A 12,620-nucleotide genomic window follows, 5' to 3' on the forward strand; every position below is an offset into this window, starting at 1 on the left:
AGCAGGCGCAGTATAAATTGAGAGAATAACGCAAAAAGGAAATGCGACTCACCGCTGATCTCAATGCTCTTGATCTTTACTGGCCGGTTTGTTTTTCCCTCGCCTGCGTCCATGCCCACGGTCTTCCAGTAGAGAACGTTCAGGCCCGCCTGCAGGTTCACCTGTGGAGGAGCGACAGAGCCGGGTTCGTTTGTAAGTGTGTGTGTCACTGTTAGGAACACCTGTACATCGTTACGCGCAACACTTGTATATCACAAATTATATGACCAGCTGTAATAAGTCAGAACAGAACAGACCTTCTAGGTAATTTCAATAAAACTCATTAGCAAAAACAAGGTGGAACTTAACAGATACAGGTAAGAGGCACACATTAAAAAATGCACATCACGTTTATGTATTCAAACATAATGCAGTGGTGTTACAATGGCGCACACATGCCTCCAGGTATCCATGTGTATACATATGTATTCATGCATGTACAGTTGAAACCTCGTTATAACGAAGTTGAAAGGACCCGGCGATTACTTCGTTGTAGGCATAGATTCGTTATAGGCGTGTTGACAGAACTTCTAAGCGGAATCGTGATTCATTCGTTATATCGATTATTGCGTTATAAACCTTCGTTGTAATGAGGTTCGACTGTATATATGTGTATTTGAGTGCATGTTCACTTATATGTTCACTTGTAAGCCGCCGCGGTGGCTGAGTGGCTATGGCGCTCGGCTGCCGGCCCGAAAGACGCGGGTTCGATCCCGGCCGCGGCGGTCGAATTTCGGTGGAGGCGAAATTCTAGAGGCCCGTGCGCTGTGCGATGTCAGTGCACGTGAAAAGAACCCCAGGTGGTCGGAATTTCCGGAGCCCTTCACTACGGCGTCCCTCATAGCCTGAGTCGCTTTGGGACGTTAAACCCCCATAAACCAAACCAAACCATTTGTTCACTTGCTCGTTTCCAGCTGACTGATCGATCCACCGAGCGAACTTGCGCTGATGCAAATAGCCGCAGTTCGGAAATAGCTGCACACGAAAAAAGAACAGCAATGCGGAGTTTGGAACGCCGACGTAGGGTATAGAAACGAATACAAGTACGCATATGAAAGAAAAAAAAAAGCTAGCCTATTACTGCTCCCCGCGACAAAAGTTGATTACGAACGTAGAATTCGTCACGACATATACCTCATTCGCGATAACAACGAAAGTCCCTTCGCATCCCCGCGCGCAAGTTGCTCTTGTGCGTCTTCTGCATATAGGCTCGGTTTGCTCTTACTACAAACTCGGTCTTTCGCACACGAACCATCTAACTAGTCGCTGTTTACTCTGTATTTTTTAGCTCTTTCCGTAATGCACATTAGCGTCAATTTTAGTTACGTATTTATCCGACAAACATTAAACAACGTCCCCCTCACCGGCAAGGGGAGGGAAACTTTCGCTGAGTGAAAGCGCGAACACCGGCACGCGAAAGAGCGCGAGCGCGCAGTGGCACTTACGTTCATGGTCTTCCATTTGCCCTCCTCCGTCGTCTGGGGCCACTTGTACCTCTCGGAGTGCTCGATGCTCTGGCACTGGTCGTTCTGGGCCTGCGTCGATGACGTATGCACGCGAATGGCAGTGTCAGCACCGATTCAGCTTGTGGGTTCCAGCAGAAAGGTGATAGAAAGGGTGAGTGGGAACTCTCTTACCACCCTAACACAAACCAGTAAAATGGGAGTAAGCTGTACTCTAGCGCACTCTTTCTTATAAAAGGGAGCGCGCGCTGGAGAATAGCTTACTCCCTTTTTGCTCTCATAAAGGCGTATTTGTTTTGTAGCGAGAGCTACACTACGCTAGCACTTCGAGCTTTCATCGTGGCACCCCTTGAGCTCCGTGGCGGCGCCGTAGCTGGTCACGTGGTGCGAAGCAGCTGTTGCTGCCGGCGGCGCGACGCGCTGGCGAAACCGAGTGGGGGGGGGGGGTGAGTGGAGAGGGGGAGAGAGTGAATCCACGTCCAGGGACAAAGATGAACGCCCAGCTGTAGCTCTCGCGTCACTCCAGGTTTAACCAGAGCTAAACCATAGCCAATTTCTTTAGAGCGTATAAGAGCCTGCGTGTTCATCTCCTCTGACGCGACAAGCATTCACGGGGGAACAGCACTAGCGGCGAGTACTTTCTGAGAAAAAAAATTACACCGTTATTAACTACGGGTCTTTCTTTTCCAAGCATGAGAGAGAAGGAAAAAGGCGAAGATGCTGCTCCGTTTTATCCTAAAACCGCCCCATCTGAAGCAACGGAAGCATCAGAGAGTTAGGACTCAGTGGAGAGGGCTGTTGGTCAGGGTAAGACATTAGAGCTAGACTCACGTAATCTGCCACTTGCTATTTTGCAAGGGATGAAAAACGGACTGAAATAAAAAAAATGGCTGCATAATACCTGGCGCTTCGGAGAAGCCCGTCACTAATTTTTAAAAAATAGGCCTTTTAGGTAAACAAAGATGGGTTTTTCGGCAAAGTAAAACCAGTGCAGGTGGACGTCAGAAAACAGGCCAATAGCAAGCGGGGTACCTAAATGTTATTAACCTTTTAACTGTTACAGATAGGCCCCTAGTTGCAATTAGACAATTGTAGCTGACCATTAGAAGTAGCCGTATCTGTTTTTAGAATCTTTACGCGCCCTGTTGAGCAGAAAATCCGGTGTCGGCGTTTTGAGCGAAAAATCACGAGCGTGTCTCTGGCAGGTGGTGCCCAGAGAACAACCTAGGAGGCAGGTGGGCCACCTAGGTCACGTGACCTTGCGGCGTCATCACAACCTGCCCACCGGACAGTGAGCAAACTGCCAACCGTGGCAGGCGGCATTTAAATTAATGATTGGTCACTCGGGAAGAGCAACCCGGGCAACACAAGGCCCCCCGCTGGGAGCACCTGCCATCGCATGGCAGTGGCGCGCATCGCTTAACCGCTGCACCACTTTTCCAGGAGGGGTATGAGGACTCCCAGGAATCTATGAATGTAAAGTAGAGAATGACTGTCTACATATATGGGAATTAACGCATTACGCTACCCCGTCAGAGCCTGGAGGCTGAGCTTAAGTGTCCACTCCAATTTTTGAAAACGCAGCTACCCTTGGCACTGTGGCTCAACAAATTGTGGGCTTTTCTCGCGCGATTCAAAAATAGTGTGCCGGCTGTGCGGGTTCAGCGACGTCCGTCAAACTGCTTCACTGCGAGGCGCTACGTGAACTTCTCTGACTCGCTCGTGCTACCGACGCTGCGCTGCTTGCCGCTGCTCACTGCAGCTGCCGAGGCGGAGACGAGAAGATTGGCACTTGCGCCGTGAAGTGACGTTCACTGGTGGGCTCGCTTCGCGCGCACCGCGCGCGCGAATTTCAAATTACGCGGGAAATAGAAAAAATTGTTCGGCCATAGCGCCGAGGGTAATAAACTGATATGGCTGTTACTGATAGTCAGATACATATCTTTAAGTGAACTAGGCGCCCATCTGTAGTGATTACAAAGTAGCCTACTAGAAATTAGTTACCCGGCTTACTGGCTAACTGAGTCGCTTCTGTTCTGACGTGCGCCAGCCGTGGTATTTTATATGGCTTTATAAATATGTGTTTTAAAACTCCACCTTTTTAATTAAGTGTTAATTATTAATTAGCGGCGGGCTTCCGTGAAAATATGGAGGTGATATGATTTTTTTTTCGGATATACTGCGCTCCACAAGCCTTCGGCTGTGGTTGTAAGCACGGGTTAAACAAGTTGTTAAAGCCCTACGACACCAAGGGTCCCAGTACGTTTCCCTTGCCCGTGAAACCACCAAAAGCGCGTCTTTTGGTAGCCGCAGATCAAAGCGGCTCTCCCGCGTACGCACCTCAAAGTTGAAGATGACAGCTTCGTCAGTGTACTGGTAGGTGTAGGTGAGCACGCCGGGCTTCACCAGTTTGGCGGAATAAGTCAGCACCGACACGCATGGTCCCCCCTGGGAGGCCACGTAGGTCTGGAACGCCTTCCAGCCGTACCTGAAGCAGCCGCCAATGCGGGAACAAAAGCACAAGGTCAATGAACAGGGACCTTGAGACAAGGGAAACACATTGAAAATGACGCACGTTACTAGAAGATGCATCGTAAGGACAACAAAAAAAGAGCCTGTAGTACTGTAAACAAAGAGGAGCAGGACAGAGTGAAGGCCACCTGCAAGAAGGAAGTGGCCTATACTTGCTTTTTGTTTCATTTTTATGTTCTTGGGCCATGTTCTCGGAGCCACTATACTCCGTTCCATACATCAGGTGCAACGGAGTGAAAGGTACGGAAGAACTCCGCACGGAAAAATAAAGGGAGGCGTGTTACTCCGCGCTTGTTCTGTGGCCGATGGGTCTAAGTCACGAGAAAGCGACAGCGTGTTGTCAGCAATAAGAGTGCATTTAATCAAGCTCATGAAAAATGTGTAATGTATTGAGCCTGCAGGCAAACCCTTTAATATGTTTCGCTCGCCACAAGTAGCGCACTACTTTTTGGTCGCGGATGCAGGCATCGCAAACAAGAGCGCTAGCTTTGACAGCGTTGCACGTGATGTATGAAACGGAGTATAGCCTAAGACTATCACGGTCAAAATCGAACTGTGAGGAACAACGAAAAGCGCGCCATGTGTGGCAAACAAGTTAACTGTGAGTGTGTTCTGGAAGGTCTTTTCTCGCGTTGTGACGCTCCTGCCTCGAATACTGCTTTGTCGTTCAGCGCTCCCTCTGCCGACACCCTCGCTTCCAGACACTCAGGCGTTCGTCCTCATCTCCAGCTACACCGATCCGAATTTGCGAAAGGAAGCAGAGACGACGTAGCATACCGATAACTGTTCAACGTCACCCCACGGCCTCTTTCTCTATACCTGTTCTCTATTTCCATCTCATCCGATGCTACTCCGCCAGAGAAAAAAAATGTCGATGTGTCTGCACCTTACAGTTGCCTTCTACAGTCTACAGTTCCTGCCAGCGTATGTTATACAGCCAGGGCCTTCTGCAGTCTACAGTTCCTGCCAGCGTATGTTATACAGCCAGGGCCTTCTGCAGTCTACAGTTCCTGCCAGCGTATGTTATGCAGCCAGGGCCTTCTACAGTCTACATTTCCTGCCAGCGTATGTTATACAGCCAGGACCTTCTACAGTCTACAGTTCCTGCCAGCGTATGTTATACAGCCAGGGCCTTCTACAGTCTACAGTTCCTGCCAGCGTATGTTATACAGCCAGGGCCTTCTACAGTCTACAGTTCCTGCCAGCGTATGTTATACATCCAGGGCCTTCTACAGTCTACAGTTCCTGCCAGCGTATGTTATACAGCCAGGGCCTTCTACAGTCTACATTTCCTGCCAGCGTATGTTATGCAGCCAGGGCCTTCTACAGTCTACAGTTCCTGCCAGCGTATGTTATACAGCCAGGGCCTTCTACAGTCTACAGTTCCTGCCAGCGTATGTTATACATCCAGGGCCTTCTACAGTCTACAGTTCCTGCCAGCGTATGTTATACAGCCAGGGCCTTCTACAGTCTACAGTTCCTGCCAGCGTATGTTATACAGCCAGGGCCTTCTACAGTCTACAGTTCCTGCCAGCGTATGTTATACAGCCAGGGCCTTCTACAGTCTACAGTTCCTGCCAGCGTATGTTATACAGCCAGGGCCTTCTACAGTCTACAGTTCCTGCCAGCGTATGTTATACAGTCAGGCCCTTCTACAGTCTACAGTTCCTGCCAACGTATGTTATACAGCCAGGGCCTTCTACAGTCTACAGGTCCTGCCAACGTATGTTGTACAGCCAGGGCCGGAGTACAGGAGCACTCACGCCGAGCAGTTGCCACCGGGCCCGGAGCCGGAGCCCGAGGAGGCAGAGGCGGCGGTCGACATGGGTCTCCGGGTGCGGAAGCTGGACTCGATGGCCTCGGTGAGCACGTGCATCCCGGACGGCAGCTCGCCGTCCCACTGGCTGAAGCGCAAGCCCCCTCCGAGCGAGTACTTGCCCGCGGGACAGCGCACGCACGCCAGCCGCGTCCGGTCGAAGTAGGAGCCCGCGGCGCACGACGTCGTGCAGTCGTCCACCCGCTGCGGCGCGTTGGGGGCGCCGCCCACGCATGTCTGCGGACGGGGCACCGACACCCGCCACCGGCCACCCGCGTCGTCGCACTCGGTGAACTCGTAGTGGAAGTCCTTCTGCAAGACACCGCGCGGGGGGTACACACCCCGTGTCACGCTTAGAGCACGTTCGGCATCACATACAGTCGCTCGCTCCAACGGGCTTGACGCGAACAGACACGTGACGTGTAGACAGCAAACCTTAGCACGTTAGGTAACGAAGATCTATCGCTAGTACTTGGGGTTGTTTTACCGCCGCAAAAGACATGCCCCTTCTGCACGAAAAGTGAACAGGAACTGGAAGCATTTTTGCGGCGTGCGGGCGTGCGTACGGACGGGCGTTCGTGCGTGTGTGTGTTTGGGGGGGGGGGGGTACCCAGGTTCCTATAGACCGCTTCGCAAGCCACCAGAACAGTCGCCGATACATGCGGAAAGTTTAGTGTTGCCCTCATGGCGCTATGAAGACGCATACTACAGACTGCAGAAGTGGGCATTTGACCTCAAAAATCCGCACCTCACCTCAACCTCGAAATGAATTTGCTCACTTCACTCAACCTCATCAGTTGAGGTTGAGGTCTCTTTAGACGCCCTCACATCACTTTTCCTGAGGCCACTGCTGACCTCACTCAACCTCTCCTCAACCTCCAATTGTGAGGTTGAGGTGGGGCAGAAAACAAACGAAAAACAAAACAAAAAGCGATTAAGAGGTTTTTAATTTAAAACAATTCTGAGAATACTGTGAGACATGTAAGTCAAAATGATCATGGTATCATTTAATAAGGTGTGTACAGACACTATTGATGTGCACGCAATAGGAGAAGCTTATAATCTGGGATGAACCATCAGAGAGTATATGGCCTACGGGCAGCGATGTCCGATACGCTATTACCACCAGTAGTGTCAATATTTGGCAACATGCTTCGTGCATACTTGTTCGTATTGGAAGCCTGTCACTCATTCACGCACGAACCGGCAACTGAGAAACACAGCCCTTCACACCATCTACCAGAAATTGGGAGGAGGGGGGAGGTATTCACGATACTCTTTTCAGGCTTGAGAATAGTTACCGAATATAAAGAAACAGGTCGTCGATGTACTTTCCAATGAGACGGTTATGCAGACGCATATCAGAATATTTTGATTTTACAGCTCTACCCGGCCTAGCGAGAATGCTCTTTTCGGTCCTCTGTACGTTTCCTTCGAAAACACTTTGACAAGCTGCGACTGTGGTACACCAACAGAGACACGTTGTATTGATGTCTGTGTAGAAGCGAGCGGTTACTTTTATTATTGCGAACGCATTAGATGGCTCACTCTCAAGGTCATATCCGCAAAAATGTGTCCGCTTAAAACGGCACCATGTGACGTCACGAGCCGACGAGTCACGCGACGAAGATGATGGTGTCGCATAATTAATGATAAATAATATATCTAGGTAACTCTAAAACTAATTAGTATAATTAGTGGTGACATCATACGAGTGTAACGTCATACCAGGTCACGCGACCGAGATGTAATGTGCCATAAAACCCAGCCACGTGACCACGCTGTAATATGACATCACACCTGCTCACGTGACAACGATGTAATTTCTCGTCATACCAGGCCGCCATCCACCCCTTTCACCCCCATTTCAAAATCCATATGGATCCCACATTACTGCACATGCGCGCATGACGGATTACAAAGAGTGACCACAACCCGGTCCACATTAATGACATTCGGATTGTCCAGCATGTAAACGCGCCAGTTCTCATGTCTGACACACCGCAAAGATCATGCAACGACACATGCCTTTGGCTCTCGTGATGATAACGATGATGATGATGATGCTAACAATGTATCCTTATGAGCCCGGGGAGTCTGATATGCCGCTACCAAATTAAAGGTTGCCAGAATATTGATTAAATATTGTACATTGCCCAGCAACCGAACACAATTATTGTGCGGGAAAATAGGAATACCTGCAGCTAATAATTAAGGATGATGCTGATGTTCCCGGGAGGTCCAGACCCTCCCCCGTTTCCGCCACTTCCCTCCAGGTGGCGAAGGTAATGGTTTCGAAATACTGGGAATTCTTCCATGACTCGGTTAACCCGGGGTATTTTGAAAGAAAGGGCTAAATTACGTCTTCGAACACTGTGCCAACTATTAAAATCACACGAGTCAAAATAACTGGCCAAGAGTGGACAGCGTGAACCGCTCTCTCTGCCAAAAGCACAATGGCCGCTCAAGTTTCTCCGCAGCGATATCTTTTTCTGACCCCCCCCCCCCCCGACCGTGGGGGGGGGGGGGGGGGGCACTTGTAATGTGTCATGCTCGCATGTGTAGTAATGTGGAATCCATATGGATCTTGAAATGGGGGTGGAAGGGGGTGGATGGGAGCCTGGTATGACGAGAAATGACATCGTTGTTACGTGAGTAGGTGTGATGTCATATCACAGGGTGGTGGGGGGGGGGGGGGGGGGGACCCGGTTAAGTACTCATACGCCTCAACACGAGTCTCGGTACCATTTCGTCAACCAGTCCGAGACAAGCTGCCTTAAGTCAATCACTTCTTTTTGTTCAAAACTGAACTAATCAATGGTACGCCAGCATCCTCGACGTTTTTTACCCGCGAGCACCGCGCGAGCATTCTGCGAAGCCGTTTAAGGTGAACCATGGGTCTCTGCAAAATAGTTAAAGGAAAGATAACGTGTAGTCCCTGGTGGTCTGCAAGGCAGGCCGCCAACGTAACTGATTGCATACGAGAAAAAAAAAGAGATTGATTAGAAACAGACAAACATAAATCGCACACTAAACACCTAAGCGAACAACAGTGTGCCCCATGAAACGTCATATTAGAAGGTTTGAAACAGTGAATCAGCAGCACAGCGCCAGCACGTAATCAGTTCTATTCACTCATCTTCATTTTTAAAAAGGAAGAGGAAAAGGAACCAGCTACCACACCACGATACATTCATTATAGTTTTACATTTTTTCGCCGCTGTAACACCGCTATGCTGGAACGTTCGCCTCGTGTTGCGGTGTTTCGGCATAATAAGCGAATTTCCGAGAAGGAACAAGGAACCGGAGACCAAAAGAGAGGTTATTCGGAAGGATAAAAAAGCAAAATTATATTTTCATCTGCTTCATTACGGAACGAGAATATACAAAATTAGTGTGAGATTCGAAAGAGGAAGTCACCGATCAAAAGCTTCGACGGTTTTTTGCAGGTTTTTTCTGGCTTTGTGCTTTTTTAATCAAATCAGCAGGTGTCCTTGTTAGGAACCACCTGAATCGCTTTCTCTCGCCTGTGCCGACTACTCCAGTTTCTGTTAAGTCTGCTTGTAATGTACTTGGCGCCATCCGCGCTGCGACGAAGTTATTGCATGCTTGTCGGACTGAACTCATTTGTTTGCGGCATCAAACAAAGCTACCGCGGGTAAACGTGAGTTAAGTGCTTTGCGCGCTCCCGGAAGTTTGAGCCGACCGGCAGGCAGCTGAGTGCTACGCCAGCGGTTCAAGGGGGAGGGAGAGTGGTGTGCTGTGACCGTAACACTCCTTGCAGGAAGACCAGACGGGTGCGTCTTCCTGTAGGCTCGGACTGAACAGGCATTACGGCGCAGCACCGGAAGCTAAGAGGGAACTGTGGCATCCGGTTGTCCAAACAGGGAACACCAAGCGTCATTGCATGAACACTGCGGTGATGCGCTGCAACTCCACTTCGGAAGCGGCACTCGTCGGAGTAAGACATGACCACTGCAAAAAGTGTCGCCCTCAAAATTTCGACCTCACTTAATGACGACCTCACTGAACCCAAACTCACGCGTGAAGTTGTGAGGTCAAACTCAGAAAATTTCGAGCCGTCGCCGAGCTCACCTCAACCTCACCTCACGACGTGAGGTTGAGGCCATTTTGAGGTTGAGGTCGACCTCATGAGGCCAAAACCCCATGAGGTTCCCTACCTCTGGTGCTAAGTACTATCCAAGCACTGTGAAATTCAGGCCGTGAAACAAGTTAAGCCACCCGCGCGAAATTTTTGTTTTTATTTCCAAGGAAAGGTAAGCATTACTCTTGAATAAAAACCCCGCAGATAACCCTTCTCTTTTCCTTACTTCTTTTAGAAAGACGGAACTCTCTCTCTAGGAATCTTATAGAGTACTGCATATGCGTCTGCCGTCAAATGACCGAAGTTTCCCCTTAACACAGCAGCAAAAGAACTTAGAAGCTGACAGATTATGTTCCGGCGCTGGCGTCGCTTACCCCAAAGCTCATGCCGCTGCGTATATAAAAAGAAACAAGCAATACCATTACAGCAGTCGAGAAAGGTTTATATCAAAGGGTCGCTGTCTATGTATGTACCAAGTCGACTACAATATACGTTACCGTAACCACCTGGCTCCTTTTTTCCCTTACAGCACTGACTGAGCAGCGTGCCTCGCGTTGCAAAAAGAAAGGATACCATAAACGACGCGTGACCCCAACCTTGCCCCTTACCTGGCGGTATAAAGTAAGCGCATGCGTTAAGGAAGCTACCCTCTTGCAACGCAGCTTCCCCAGGCTTCCTCATTGTTCCCCATTCTTGCTGCTATGACCTCCGCTCTTCTCCTGGCATTTTCTCCGCACTGCCTCTCCGGAACGGCACGCTCGGCGCAGTTAGCCCGTCCTGCAAGCGATGCGGGCCGCTCCTCGTTATCCTGCCGGCAAATGTCACGGGTCTTTCCAGGGAGCCATCAAGCGCGGGAATATTGCCTCTGAAGCCGCGCCACCGGCCCAGCAGGGAGGGCTGCCCTGGACTAACGAGCTATACGGGGGCGAAGAGTACACGCATGTGCTCTGCCTTTCTTTTCCATCCCGCACCAGACGCGCACAGCTGTACATGCGTAACAAGCGAAACCAGGGCCTATATACGTACTACGTTTCGGTCTCTGCTTCCGTACGCGCGATACGTGGGATTATTTTTTTCTCCGGGGTGAGGGAGCTCGGGAAAAGATTTCGCTGCGGGACAATTTGAGCGGAGAGCCATGGGGCTCGTGACACAGAGAGCGGTTCACGCTGCCCACTCTAGACCAGTTGTTCTGGCCCGTGTGATTTTAATAGTTGGCACAGTGTTGGAAGACGTAATCTAGCCCTTTCTTTCAAAATGCTGCGGGTTCACCGAGTCATCGGAGAATTCCCAGGATTTCGAAACCCTTAGCATCGCCACCTGCAGGGAAGTGGCGGAAACGGGGGAGGGTCTTGACCTCCCAGGAATATCAAGATCATCCTTATTTATTAGCTGCAGGTATTCCTATTTGCCCGCACAATACTTGTGTTCGGTTGCTGGGCAATGTACAATATTTAATCAATATTCTGGAAACTTTTAATTGGTAGCGGCGTATCAGACTCCCCGGGCTTATAAGGATGCATTGTTAGCATCATCATCATCGTTATCGTCACGAGAGCCAAAGGCATGTGTCGTTGCATGATCTTTGCGGTATGTCATACATGAGAACTGGCGCGTTTACCTGCTGGACAATCCGAATGTCATTAATGGCAGACTGGGTTGTGGTCACTCTTTGTAATCCGTCATGCGCGCATGTGTACTAATGTGGGATCCATATGGATCTTGAAATGGGTGCAGAAGGGGGTGGATGGCGGCCTGGTATGACGAGAAATTACATCGTTGTCACGTGAGTAGGTGTGATGTCATATTACAGGGTGGTCACGTGACTAGGTTTTATGGCACATTACATCGCTGTCATGTGACCTGGTATGACGCCACACTTGTATGATGTCACCACTAATTATACTAATTAGTCTTAAAGTTACCTAAATATATTATTTATCATTAATTACGCGACACCATCATCTTCGTCGCGTGACTCGTCGGCTCATGACGTCGCATGGCGGCGTTTCTTGCGGACACTTTTTTGCGGTTATGACCTTGAAAGGGATCCCTCTAATGCGTTCGCATTAATAAAAGAAACCGCTCACATCTACACAGACATCAATACAACGTGCCTCTATTTGTGTAGTGCGGTCGCAGCTTGTTAAGTGTTTTCGAAGGCAACATACAGAGCATTGAAAAGAGCATTCTCGCTATGCCGGATAGAGCTGTAAAATCGAAATATACTGATATGCGTCTGCATAACCGTCGAACTGGAAAGTACATAGACAACCAGTTTCTTTATATTCGGTAACTATTCTCAAGCCTGAAAAGAGTATCGTGAATACCCCTCCCCCTCCTCCCAATTTCTGGTAGATGGCGTAGAAGGGCTGTGTTTGTCAATTGCCGGTTCGTGCATGAACGAGCGAGAGGCTTCCAATACGAACAAGCATGCACGAAGCAGGTTGCCAAATATTGGCGCGTATAAAGTAATCACCGACGTAATGGTGGTAACCGCGTATGGGACACCCCTACCCGCAGGCCATCCCAGGTTCATCCCAGATTATAAGCTTCTCCTATTGCGTGCACATCAATAGTGTCTGTACGCACCTTATTAAAAATACCATCATCATTCTGGCTTTCCTGTCTCTCAGGATTATAAGAATTGTTTTTAACTGAAAAACCT

At 49.5% G+C, this 12,620-nt stretch overlaps 1 protein-coding gene across 3 annotated transcripts in view; it reads right to left on the bottom strand.

The window, feature by feature from the left end:
* LOC144098621 (endosome/lysosome-associated apoptosis and autophagy regulator family member 2-like) overlaps positions 1–12,620 on the bottom strand; it is a 62,993-nt gene that overhangs the window by 24,072 nt on the left and 26,301 nt on the right. For all 3 annotated transcript variants that reach the window (XR_013307211.1, XM_077631406.1, XM_077631405.1), the window contains exons 2-5: positions 5,798–6,162; positions 3,843–3,990; positions 1,485–1,574; positions 53–161 (exon numbers count right to left, since the gene is read on the bottom strand). Coding sequence is in view for 2 of the 3 variants with exons in the window: in XM_077631406.1 (XP_077487532.1) it covers positions 53–161; positions 1,485–1,574; positions 3,843–3,990; positions 5,798–6,162 (712 nt within the window). In the remaining variant the exon portion in view is untranslated. The remainder of the gene's footprint in view (positions 1–52; positions 162–1,484; positions 1,575–3,842; positions 3,991–5,797; positions 6,163–12,620) is intronic.

Source organism: Amblyomma americanum, chromosome 7 (assembly GCF_052857255.1).
Source record: "Amblyomma americanum isolate KBUSLIRL-KWMA chromosome 7, ASM5285725v1, whole genome shotgun sequence".
Lineage (NCBI taxonomy): Eukaryota > Metazoa > Arthropoda > Arachnida > Ixodida > Ixodidae > Amblyomma > Amblyomma americanum.